This window comes from Heptranchias perlo, chromosome 37, assembly GCF_035084215.1.
Source record: "Heptranchias perlo isolate sHepPer1 chromosome 37, sHepPer1.hap1, whole genome shotgun sequence".
NCBI classification, from domain to species: domain Eukaryota; kingdom Metazoa; phylum Chordata; class Chondrichthyes; order Hexanchiformes; family Hexanchidae; genus Heptranchias; species Heptranchias perlo.
Window position 1 is genome coordinate 9,412,631 of NC_090361.1, and position 13,339 is coordinate 9,425,969.

At 43.2% G+C, this 13,339-nt stretch overlaps 1 protein-coding gene across 8 annotated transcripts in view; it reads left to right on the forward strand.

The window, feature by feature from the left end:
* LOC137304480 (dedicator of cytokinesis protein 7-like) overlaps positions 1 to 13,339 on the forward strand; it is a 139,273-nt gene that overhangs the window by 42,278 nt on the left and 83,656 nt on the right. For all 8 annotated transcript variants that reach the window (XR_010958583.1, XM_067973092.1, XM_067973087.1 and 5 more), the window contains exons 7-14: positions 432 to 517; positions 2,565 to 2,631; positions 3,540 to 3,689; positions 3,881 to 3,961; positions 4,827 to 4,983; positions 6,082 to 6,206; positions 10,113 to 10,206; positions 11,197 to 11,359. Coding sequence is in view for 7 of the 8 variants with exons in the window: in XM_067973092.1 (XP_067829193.1) it covers positions 432 to 517; positions 2,565 to 2,631; positions 3,540 to 3,689; positions 3,881 to 3,961; positions 4,827 to 4,983; positions 6,082 to 6,206; positions 10,113 to 10,206; positions 11,197 to 11,359 (923 nt within the window). In the remaining variant the exon portion in view is untranslated. The remainder of the gene's footprint in view (positions 1 to 431; positions 518 to 2,564; positions 2,632 to 3,539; positions 3,690 to 3,880; positions 3,962 to 4,826; positions 4,984 to 6,081; positions 6,207 to 10,112; positions 10,207 to 11,196; positions 11,360 to 13,339) is intronic.

The window sequence follows — 13,339 nt, forward strand, 5'->3', positions numbered from 1 at the left end:
ACTTGAAGCATTTGAAGGAATAGCCCAAGGATGAGTCACAGAAATAGCAACCCTCCCACTGATCAGGATAGCTCCGGCCATTACCCTCTCTCCGCACTTATGTTTTTGCTCTGAAATAGTTCTTGAGTGGATGTTGAGTCCGGAACTCGCCTCTCTCCTTGCTGAGCTAAGCAAAAGTTTGACAACAGTTACTTCAAATCTGGAAGCAGTGCCTTCTGAGAAACCAGGAAACTCTTTGGGTATTGAGAGTCACTGCTGGACTCAGCATCCAAATAGAACTTGCAAATAGGAAACAGGTAATGGATGCAGCTGTCATGATAGACTATACTTGATAAAGTTAGGTATAGTTTTCCACATTAATCTCTGTTACTTTGTAAGGAAAGTCTCTCAGATTTCTGGGTTCCCGTGCTGATTGTATTTTTTATTCACAGGATGAAGCAGTGGAACGATGCACTACTCCTGAAGTCCCCAAAGAACATTTCGGACAAAGAATTCTTGTAAAATGCCTGTCGTTGAAGTGAGTAAAGCCCCTTTACAGCACAGATGTGACCTCCACCCACACCATAACGAACACGAAATGAGGGTGTGTACATTTTATCCCATGGGTAATGAAATCACAGGTGGGCTTAGGTAAGGCTCAGTAAGTGGAGTAAACACTACATGTAGCACACATCTGAAGTGTAAACCAGGGGATTGTTTGTGATATTTCACCCAGAGTTCAGTCAGGTGATTCTGCAGGAGCCCCTGAAACAATTTTCCAAGTTTGTTTTTTTTTTACCTTCCCATATAACGAGATGGTGTAAACCAGATAAACTATTTTTTTCTTCTTCCTCTGCTCGTCTGAAGGTGCTGCCTCATGTTAAGGTTTAACTCTTTGGGTGCAGCAACTTGTGTGTGAGGCAGTGGAAGTCAGCAGGCTGTTTTGCCTGTGGGGTGGTGAGTCATCGTGGCCAAACCTGTCCTTTCCCAACGCTCACATGTGAACTTGCAGAGGTGGGAGCTCTGGCCAATTATTTCCTACCCCCTTCTCATAATAAGCTGCTTTTGAATGAGTGGTTGAGAATCTCCCTGGGTAAGTTGAGCAGTCCTAGTTACTCTCACTGTTCAGCGTATTCCTCTAAATATCTCTGTTCTCTGCTTCAATTGCAGGTAAAACTGTAACCCTGTTAGTTTCTTTTCAATAATATTGTGCTCGTCAAGTTGAAGGATGTCAGTAGTGGGATATATGTTTCCATTTTTGCGCCGCTAATGTCCACATCAGTCACTCCCGGGGCAGATATAGAGCAGCTTAGATGAAGATTAAACCTCCACCTACTGTTCAACAAAATGCCTTAAATTCAGTCTCAGAAGAACGACCAGTGACATTTTTCCCCTTCCCAAGCTGCTCTGGCCTTTAGAGTGAGATTGTCAGGTTAGTACTACTTGGTGCTGAACGTTGAGCCTGTGCCCTCTAGAATTGGATTGAGACTGCCCCAATCCCTTTTTGCATGGGAGAGAGGAGTTTCACCTCATCTGTCTGGGCTGGACTTGAATACAGATCTCAGAACTGTCTGGATGGTGAAGTTCCCAAGTCCTAAACATACTTAAATTCACCATTAACATACTCAGTGACAAAAGCAGATGAGAGTCTGTTTGATCCCTTGTGAAAGTTATGAAGGAATATTATGCTATGATTGTTCTTGTTGTGCAACAACAACAACTTGCATTTATATAGCACCTTTAACGTAGTAAAGCATCCCAAGGTGCTTCACAGGAGCACAATCAAAAATTTGACACCGAGCCACGTAAGGAGATATTAGGACAGGTGACCCAAAGTTTGGTCAAAGAGGTAGGTTTTAAGGACTGACTTAAAGGAAGAGAGAGAGGTAGAGAGACGGGGAGGATTAGGGAGAGAATTCCAGAGCTTAGGGCCTAGGCAGCTGAAAGCACAGCCGCCAATGGTGGAGCAATTAAAATCGGGGATAAGCAGGAATTGGGGGAGTGCAGAGATCTCGGAGGGTTGGAGGAGGTTACAGAGATAGGTAGGGGCGAGGCCATGGAGGGATTTAAAAACAAGGATGAGAATTTTAAAATTGAGGCGTTCCCGGACCGGGAGCCGATGTAGGTCAGCATGCCCAAGGGGTGATGGGTGAATGGGACTTGTTGTGAATTAGGATACAGGCAGCAGAGTTTTGGATGAGCTCAAGTTTATGGAGGGTGGAAGATGGTAGGTTGGCCAGGAGAGCATTGGAATAGTTGAGTCTGGAGGTATGGATGAGGATTTCAGCAGCAGATGAGCTGAGGCAGGGATGGAGACGGGTGGGCAGAGGTAGAAGTAGATGGTCTTGGTGATGGAGCAGATATGTGGTCAGAAGTTCATCTCAGGGTCAAATAGGCTAACAGTTATTGCTAATGTTGTGTTGTGATTCAGTTTCTTGCCAGTCTATGTTGGAGTTTGATCAGACTCTCTCTATTAGATAACAGATACACCTGAACTTTATCACAACAGGGTTTGCAGACAGTAGCAAAATGTGCATTACCTGTCTCTGGAGGACTGATTTCTGTTTTCTGCTCTTTAATCAAAGGTTTGAAATTGAAATCGAGCCTATATTTGGGGTTCTTGCCCTGTATGATGTGAAGGAAAAGAAGAAGGTAAGTGACTACTAACAAATTCCTTCATTTATATTATTTCATATGTTATTGTGCTCAGCAGTGAGAGTGAGGTGGGTGGAGAAAAAGTATTTGCTGAGAAAGGGAACTTTTTAAGTGCTTTTTACCACCAGTAATGGCCTTTACCATATCCCTGGCCCACCATCAGCTGGAAAGCAAATGGTCCAGCGGTTAGGAAATTATCATTCATTCTCCAGCTTTCTAATGAAAAGGCAGTCCTCTCCGTAACCGCCATCGCCAATGCTACTTATCTTCAGCTGTCCCGAGGCTTTGCTCTGTTGTCAGGTGTTTCCTTAAATCAAGCTGCTACTCCCATGTGGGAAGCCCTACTTATTGGGCTAGCCAGTTACTCACGAAGCTTATTGTAGGCAAGCCTGGCAGATGCCAACATCCACCCATCCTGGGAATTCAACTTGTAACTGGGTCACGTAAAGTCAGATTCCCAGAGGAATTGTGTGGTTTAATTGTCATTGCATAGAGAAGTGCGGGGTTAGATCGGGTGTCTCACAGTGTTGTACCCTGTATCCCAGTATTGATGTCACATTGTCATTTGGAAGAACAGTTACTGTCATAGAATCATAAAATAATACAGCACAGAAGAAGGCCATTCAGCCCACTATGCTGGCTCTTAGAAAAAACTTTCCAATTAGTCCCACTCCCCCTGCTCTATCCCCATAGCCCTGCACATTTCTCCTTTTCGAGTATATATCCAATTCCCTTCTGAAAGTTACTATTGAATCTGCTTCCACCACCCTTCCAGGCAGTGTATTCCACATTGTAGCCACTTATTGCCTGGTGCAGCCCCTTGCTGAAGTTAGCCACTGACTGGGATGTAGCTGCTCAAACCCTTTTGTTTAAAGTAACGATGGTTTTTCTCCTCTTCACTGTAGATTTCTGAAAACTTCTACTTTGACTTGAATTCTGATCAAGCGAAGGGACTGCTCCGCCCTCACATTCCCCATGCTGCTATATCAACGTTGGCAAGGTCTACCATCTTCTCCATAACGTATCCTTCCACTGACATATTCCTAGTAATTAAGGTAAGGACTGAGCTTCCCTATGAAATCTGTCATTATTTTCTAATATTCCCTTTGAGATGTAGATTTGAACTTGTTAGATTGACCTCAGTATCGCTTTACTGAGCTTCCACCCCCTTTGATGTTGCTGATTATCTTGGTTCATTCAATTTGGAGCAGTCCTCACTTTGTGCATGATGCTTCTTCCCATGCAGCTTGAAAAGGTTCTGCAGCAGGGTGACATTGGGGAGTGCGCTGAACCCTACATGGTTATGAAGGAGTCTGATTCCACCAAGGTGAGCAGAGTACCCAACTTTCTAATCATCATTCGCTGTCGAGCTATCTTAAGCATAATTTATCAGCTGCTGTAAATTTTAGTGTTATCTCAGTATAATGATAATGATATAATGGTTTTTTATTGAGTAGTGAGGCCAAGAATGGGACCTTAGCTTGTGGCGAATCACAGCATCATCCTGTGTTCTTTTGCCACATGATGCCTCTAATACTTGGTGTCGTAATGTGGCTAGCTGCTAAATGCTCACCTTAATATAATACTCTTTACACATTTACGGTATCACACTGTTGCTTTCAGACCCTCTTTCTAGCATGAGTCAGTTTGGCTCAGTTTGTAGCATTCGGCTCTGAGATGGGAGGTTGTGGGTTCAAGGCCCAGTCCAGCATGGTACTGACGGAGCGCTGTATTGTCAGAGATCCCCTCCCCACCGGCCTGTTCCAGCAGGTCATTTGGACATTAAAGATCCCGTGGCACTATTCAGAGAAGAACAGGGAGTTTTTCCTGTGTCCCTGCCAACATTCCTCCCTCAACCTACACTGCCAAAAACAGATTAATTGGTCATTCATCTCATTCCTATTTGTGGGATCCTGTTGTGCACAGATATGCTGTTGCATTTACTTTCATAACAAGTCACTACTTCACAAATGAGATATTTCCAAGAGAATTATAAAATGCTTTATAAAGTACAGTTCTTCGCTGTCTTTCTAGCTCTCTGCCTCTTTTGCATGCTCTCTCCTTATTTTTTCTTGATCTATATGTGAGTCTTTCTCTTTTCTTCCTCTCATGCTGTTCCCTTTCCCACTCTCACGTGCTTATCTGGAGCTGAGTCTTAAACACAATTTCCCTTGTTTGTGACATCTGCACAGCACAAGGAGAAGGTGGAGAAGTTGAAGAATCAGGCAGAGCAGTTCTGCAACAAATTGGGCAAATTCCGAATGCCATTTGCCTGGACCGCCATCCACCTTATGAACATTGTGAACAGCGCTGGGAGCCTGGAGCGTGATTCCTCGGACTCGGAAAGCGGTGAGAAACTGAATGTGGTTCATTTCTGTCCTCGAGCTGATCCCTTTTGTAGTCAGATCTATTAAATGCAATTTGTTTGCAAGTGACACGTGTATCAGCATGCAGTTCAGAAGCAATCTTTTCAACAGCAACAACTTGCATTTGTATGGTGCCTTTAACGTAGTAAAATGTCCGGAGGCGTTTCACAGGGGCGTTATCAGACAAAATTTGACACCAAGCCACATAAGGAGATATTAGGACAGGTGACCAAAAGTTTGGTTAAAGAGGAAGGTTTTAAGCAGGGTCTTAAAGGAGGAGAGAGAGGAGAGGTTTGGGGCAGGAATTCCAGAGTTTGGGGCTTAGACAGCTGAAGGCACAGCCGCCAATGGTGAGGCGAAGGAAATCGGGGATGCACAAGAGGCCAGAGTTAGAGGAATGCAGAGTTCTCGGAGTATTTTCGAGCTGGAGGAGGTTATAGAGATATGGAGGGGAGAGACCATGGAGGGATTTGAATACCAGGATTTTCTAGGCGTACATTAATCTCTTAGTTTCTCGCTGAACCTGTTCAAGTTTTGTTCTCTGGTGAACAGCTACTGCTTGTTTCTAATAATCTGCATGTTTTGCTTACCTAATGCGATCCTAAGTCAGGTCACTGGATGTTTACTGGTTAAGAATGCGCACTGTAACCCTGTAACTTTGCAGTATGTTGTTACTAAGCTGATGCCATAGCTTCTTCCAACTGGAAAATCCTGGCCAGCAAAGATGTCATTTTACGATATTTGTCTGGCTAAGAACCTTCTGACACAGAGGGGTTATTAGAACATGAAATGCTTTACTATGTGGCCATTAAAGCAGAGACTGTAACAGCATTTAAAAAGGAATTGGATAAATATTTTGAAAAGGATGTGGGGAAAGGACAGTAAAACAGGATTAGATTGCTCCAGTTAAAGAGCTAGCACTGGCACAGGCCAAAGTGGCCTCCTTCTTCGCTGTTATTCAACCCGGGCAGTGTGGGACATAGCAGTTTGGTGAAGGGAAATGTTTGGTGTTTGTTACTGGTAGTAGGTTTATAGCAAAGGAAAACGGCCGCTATACCCTTTTATTGTGATTTCATTCTAGAGCGAAAGGGAACATGGACGGACCGGAAGAAAAGGACATTAGAGCGGATGAGCATCGGGGATGATGCCTGCAACTACACAAATTTTCGGCCAGCTACCTTGACTGTCACAAACTTCTTCAAACAGGTAAATGATAAAGAAAAACATACTGCCGTATGAAACACCGGAGGCAAGCAAAGGCTGTTTGGCTCATTGAAGCCCATACAAAACTATTTTCTTAAAAAAAGAGAAAGAAAGCCAGTTACTGACCTGGAGTTTGAAGTTTATGCCATTTCAGTAGCTCTATGAATGACCCAAGCTGCTTACAAGGAGCTGCGGGCAGCTTCGTCACTCTACTTAGACCATTTTTCTGCAGGGAGTATTTGGACCTTCAAGCTAAAGATCACTGCTCTAGATTCCAGACAACCGTATGCAATGCCATGGGAGATCTGCTAGTACTATTTAATGTGTTACATACTTCATTGAGGTTCCCTTTCATCTCCTTCAACCTTCTCCTTTGCAGACTATGGAGCTCAAACTTCTCTGATCTTTCCTCATGGCTCACAAGCTTTGTGATTCATCTAGATAAGAGTTTGGTGTAAGTGTTGCTGTGTTGGGTTGACTTTAGAGGAGTGCATGAGTGGAGCAGCAAAAGGGATGTGAGTCCGAATCCCAGCTGTCGTTTCTTAAAATTGCCTGCGTCACTAGTTGCATGCGCCAGTTCTTATTTACATCAATAACAGTATGGTGGAGCGAATTGAAGGGGAAAATGCAGGGCAACCCTCCCTGCTCTCAAACATAAGAACGTAAGAAATAAGAGCAGGAGTAGGCAATGTGGCCCCTCAGGCCTGCTCCACCATTCAATAAGATCATGGCTGATTTTCGACCTCAACTCCACTTTCCCGCCCGATCCCCATATCCCATGATTCCCCTAGAATCCAAAAATCTATCCATCTCAGCCTTGAATACATTCAATGACTCAGCATCCACAGCCCTCTGGGGTGGAGAATTCCGAAGATTCACAACCCCTGTGTGTGAAGAAATTCCTCCTCATCTCAGTCTTAAATGGCCGACCCCTTATCCTGCAACTATGCACCTTAATTCTAGACTCTCTAGCCAGCGGAAACAATCTCTCAGCATCTATCCTGTCAAGCCCCCTCAGAATCTTATATGTTTCAATGAGATCACCTCTCATTCCTCTAAACTCCAGAGAGTATAGGCCCATTCTACTCAATCTCTCCTCATAGGACAACTCTCTCATTCCAGGAATCAATCTAGTGAATCTTCGTTGCACCGCCTCTAAGGCAATTATATTCTTCCTTAGATAAGGAGACCAAAACTGTACACAGTACTCCATGTGAGATCTCACTAAAGCCCTGTACAATTGCAGTAAGACTTCTTTACTCTTGTACTCCAACTCTGTTGGGCCACACTTGGAGTACTATGTACAGTTCTGGTCACCCTATTATAGAAAGGATATTATTAAACTAGAAAGAGTGCAGAAAAGATTTACTAGGATGCTACCGGGACTTGATGGTTTGACTTATAGGGAGAGGTTAGATAGACTGGGACTTTTTTCCCTGGAGAGTAGGAGGTTAAGGGGTGATCTTATAGAAGTCTATAAAATAATGAGGGGCATAGATAAGGTAGATAGTCAAAATCTTTTCCCAAAGGTAGGGGAGTCTATAACGAGGGGGCATAGATTTAAGGTAAGAGGGGAGAGATACAAAAGGGTCCAGAGGGGCAATTTTTTCACTCAAATGGTGGTGAGTGTCTGGAACGAGCTGCCAGAGGCAGTAGTAGAGGCGGGTACAATTTTGTCTTTTAAAAAGCATTTGGACAGTTACATGGGTAAGATGGGTATAGAGGGATATGGGCCAAGTGCAGGCAATTGGGACTAGCTTAGTGGTATAAACTGGGCGACATGGACATGTTGGGCCGAAGGGCCTGTTTCCATGTTGTAAACTTCTATGATTCTAACTCTCTCGCAATAAAGGCCAACATGCCATTTGCCTTCCTATAATTGCCTGCTGTATCTGCATGCTAACTTTGTGTTTCTTGTACAAGGACACCCAAGTCTCTCTGAACACCAACATTTAATAGTTTCTCACCATTTTAAAAAATATTCTGTTTTTCTATTCTTCCTACCAAAGTGAATAACCTCACATTATACTCCATCTGCCACCTTCTTGCCCACTCACTTAACCTGTCTATATCCCCTTGCAGACTATTTGTGTCCTCCTCACAGCTTACTTTCCCACCTAGCTTTGTATTGTCAGCAAACTTGGATACATTACACTCTGTCCATTCATCTAAGTCATTAATATAGATTATAAATAGCTGAGGCCCAAGCACCGATCCTTGCGGCACCCCACTAGATACAGCCTGCCAACCTGAGAATAACCCGTTTATCCCTACTCTCTGTTTTCTGTCCTTTAACCAATCCTCCATCCATGCTAATATATTACCCCCAACCCCATGAGCCCTTACCTTATGTAACAACCTTTTATGTGGCACCTTATTGAATGCCTTTTGAAAATCCAAATATACTACATCCACTGGTTCTCCTTTATCTACCCTGCTAGCTACATCCTCAAAAAACTCTAATAAATTTGTCAAATACAATTTCCCTTTCATAAAACCATGTTGACTCTGCCTAATCATATTATGATTTTCTAAGTGCTCTGTTACCACTTCCGTAATCATAGATTCCAGCATTTTCCTCATGACCGATGTCAGGCTAACTGGCCTGTAGTTCCCTGTTTTCTCTTTCCCTCCCTTCTTGAATAGCGGGGTTACATTTGCTACCTTCCAGTCCACTGGGACCGTTCCAGAATCGAGAGAATTTTGGAAGATCATAACCAATGCATCCACTATCTCTGCAGCCACCTCTTTTAGAACCCTAGAATGTAGGCCATCAGGTCCAGGGGATTTGTCGGCTTTTTGGACTTTTACCCCCATTAGTTTGTCCAGTACCTTTTCTCTACTGATATTAATTTCTTTAAGTTCCTCGCTCTCATTTACCCTTTGGTTCCCCACTTATTTCTGGTATGCTTTTCGTGTCTACTGTGAAGACAGATATAAAATATTTATTTAATGCTATTTCCTAATTCCCCATTATAATTTCTCCTGTCTCAGCCTATAAGGGACCAAAGTTTACTTTTGTTGCTCTCTTCCTTTTTACATCCTTGTAGAAGCTCTTACAATCCGTTTTTATATTTCTTGCTAGTTTACTTTCAAATTCTGCTTTCTCCCTTTTTATCAATTTTTTGGTCGTCCTTTGTTGGTTTCTAAAACTCTCCCAACCCTCAGGCTTCTTGGCAACATTATAAGCCTCTTCTTTCAATCCAATACTCCCCTTCTTTAGTTAGCCACGGGTGGATCACTTTTCCCATGGAGATTTTATTTCTCAATGGAATGTATATTTGTTGAGAATATTGAAATATTTCTTTAAATGTTTGCCATTGCTTTTCAACTGTCAAACCCTTCGATTTAATTTCCCAATCTACCTTTGACAACTTCCCCCCCATCCTATGTAATTGGCTTTATTTAAGTTTAAGACTGTAGTTTCTGACTTAAGTACGATACTTTCAAACTCAATGTGAAATTCTATCATATTATGATCACTAACACTAGTAATAACACAAACACACCCACTGTTATCTAATAAAAACAGCTCACTGCCAGTGTTGGTTTCTCTCTAAGATCTCGATGGAAAGACATGTTAAATTAAGAGATACAATGTCAAGAAATTATGCTTAATAAAAGTAATTCAGCTACACAACCACAGTACAGTACAGAACCACAAGGGCACCCCTGGTAGTGATGGTCATTAACATCATAAACCCGCATCAAAGCATTGTCTTTGTGACCGAAGCTAATGGAGCTGATTATGCCGGCGGTGTATTATTAGTGTACGGTGCGTGCTGTTGAGTCAGTGTTTCCCAGTTGTGTTAAAACTGTATGGAGTGCAGCATAATTTGATTTTTTTTCCCCGTTCTGGCGGTAAAGTGCTGAGGCCTTGGTGTTATGCCACTGTCTGTGTTTCACCAGGAAGGGGACCGTTTAAGCGATGAAGACTTGTACAAGTTCCTGGCAGACATGAGGAGGCCCTCGTCTGTTCTGCGGAGACTGCGGCCAGTGACAGGTAACTTGCCCCATCCTGAAACATCTAAGGTGCAGTCTAAGGTTACACCAAGTGACTACAGTGGCTTTACACAATGAGGAAATGTGAGAACGCACACATGGCTATTTTTGTGGAAACGAGCATTATTTAACTGTTGCTGGACCTGGTGGTGACCGGTACTGATTTGAATATGTTCATGCTGGAGGTCTGGGGTTGCATTTACCACCTATTCATTCTCAATGGGTGGAAAATCTAGCCCTGAATGTTCTTCCTAGGTGGCTAAAATCTGGTCGCTTTGTGTCTGTGAATTTATGGTGTTACCAAATAACAGTTCATTGTTTGGAGGAGATTCAGCAACAAGCTTATGTTGGAAAGTCTCATCACTCCTCGTGGGAATATGCTGAGATGAGACTAGAAATTGCACTTAACTTCATTGGTAAATCTCCATGATGTAACCTCGTTTGGACGTTCAGTGTGATTTTAACGGAGCAGTGTATTCTGAATCTTAAACTGCATCGAGACTGAGGGTTAGCAACAGAAGGTTGTTGCAGGTTATGAGTAAATGAATGGACAGCCCAGTCTCCATCCAGCACACTAGCTAAGAGTGCTACTAGTTATTTCTTTCCATCCTCTCCCTTATTCCCTCATGGTCAGTAGGAGTCCAGTTTTCATGCCTCTGTCAATCTAACGGGACTACCACAGAGTACAGTATAACGAGCTGCTGGTTACACCCTGTGATTTTTCCTCATTCCCTAAAATGTTTGGTTGGGATTGTGAATTTGTTGGTCTGGAAATGCCAGGTTCATAATCCAGCCATCCTGCAGAGTGACCAGACCAACACTAATGCCATTTTTAAATGGTAGGAGGTTGGTACTGAGCTAGTCTGGCAATTAACTTCACCTGCTCATCGCTAGTAGCAACTAAAACCCATAGGGAGGGGGCGGATCTTTTCAGTTCCTGGATTTCTTTGGTTTGCCCATATATCTTAAAGTATTTCTTCTCTATTTGTAGCTCAATTAAAGATTGATATATCTCCTGCTCCTGAAAGTCCACACTACTGCCTCTCCCCTGAACTACTGCATGTCAAACCGTACCCAGATCCTCGAGTACGCCCTACCAAAGAGATCCTGGAGTTCCCAGCAAGGGAGGTCTATGTACCATACACTACATACAGGTAATGGTCAGCCTTGATCATATTTATTACAACTGTAATAACACCACTGTGTCATTACCATTGCAGGGGGGAGAGAAGGGAGGAGGAATCTTTGCTACCTTTCGTTGTTCAGTGGCAGTGACCTCCATTGATGATGCAGGAAGAAAGAAGTTGCATTTATATAGTGCCTTTCACACCCTCGGGATGTCCCAAAGTTTGTGGGACCTTGCTGAGCACAGATTTACCATTGTGTTTCCCTGCACTAGAACAGTGACCACATGTCATAGGTACTTAATTGGCTGTGAAATGCTTTAGGGCGTCCCGAGGATGTGAAAGGTGTTCTATTCATGCAACTTTTTTTAAAAGCACTTCACAGCCAATTAAGTACTTCACTTTGTAATATAGGGAAATGTGGCAGATAATTTGCACATAGCAAGGTCCCATGAACAGCAATGAGATAGATAACCAGATAATCTGTTTTTAGTGATGTTGCTTGAGGATAAATGTTAGCCAGAACATCGGGAGACCTCCCCCTACCCTTCAAATAGTGCCGTGGGATCTTTCACAGCCACTTGAGAGGGCAGTCAAGGCCTCTGTTTAACATCTCATCTGGAAGACTGCACAGGAGTGCCAGCTTGGATGATATGCTCAAGTTCTGGAGTGGGGCTTGAACCCATGAACTTCTGACTAAGGGTACAATGCTGCTACTGAGCCAAAAGTGACATGCAGATAGTGATCTCTGTGAAGCTGCATCAATAAAACCATTTTTTGGGGTATATTATGACCACATCATAATATTCAGGTGCTTTTATATAGATCAGTGTGGTATAGCAGTGACTTAGACAAGTGTGGATTGATTAGGGAAAGCCAGCGCGGATTTGGTAAAGGCAAATCGTGTTTAACTGACTTGACAGAGTTTTTTGATGAGGTAACAGAGGGTAGATGAGGGCAATGCAGTTGATGTGTATATGGACTTTCAAAAGGCGTTTGGTAAAGTGCCGCATGATAGGCTTGTCATCAAGATTGAAGCCCATGGAATAAAAGGGCTAAGTAACAGGAAGCAGAGAATAGTGGTGAACGGTTGTTTTTCAGACTGAAGGGAGGTGTACAGTGATGTTCCCTGGGGGCCGGTACTAGGACCACTGCTTTTCTTGATATATATTAATGACTTGGACTTGGATGTACAGGACACAATTTCCAAATTTCCAAATGACAAAAGTTAGAAGTGTAGTGAAGAGTGAGGAGGATAGTGATAGATTCAAGAGGATATAGACAGGCTGGTGGAATGGACGGACAAGTGGCAGGAGAAATTTAACGCAGAAAAATGCGAAGTGATACATTTCGGTAGGAAGAACGAGGAGAGGCAATATAAACTAGAGAGCACAATTCTAAAAGGGGTTATAGGAACAGAGAGATCTGGGGGTATCTGTGCACAAATCGTTGAAGGTGGCAGGGCAGGTTGAGAAAGCGGTTTGAAAAAGCACACGGGATCCTGGGCTTTATAAATAGAGGCATAGAGTACAAAAGCAAGGATGAACCTTTATAAAACACTGGTTTGGCCACAACTGGAGTATTGTGTCCAGTTCTGGGCACCGCACTTTAGGAAAGATGTGAAGGCTTTAGAGAAGGTGCAGAAAAGATTTATTAGAATGATTCCAGGGATGAGGGACTTCAGTTACATGGGTAGACTGGAGAAGCTGGGGTGGTTCTCCTTGGAACAGAGAAGATTGAGAGGAAATCATGAAGGGTCTGGACAGGATAGATAGAGAGAAACTGTTCCCATTGGCAGAAGGGTCAAGAACCAGAGGACATAAATTTAAGGTGATTGGCAAAAGAATCAAAAGCGTCATGAGGAAAAGCTTTTTTACGCAGCGAGTGGTTATGATCTAGAATGCACTGCCAGAGCGGGTGGTGGAGGCAGATTCAATCGTGGCTTTCAAAAGGATAAGTACCAGATAAGTACTTGAAAGGAAAAAATTTGCAGGGCTACGGGGATAGGGT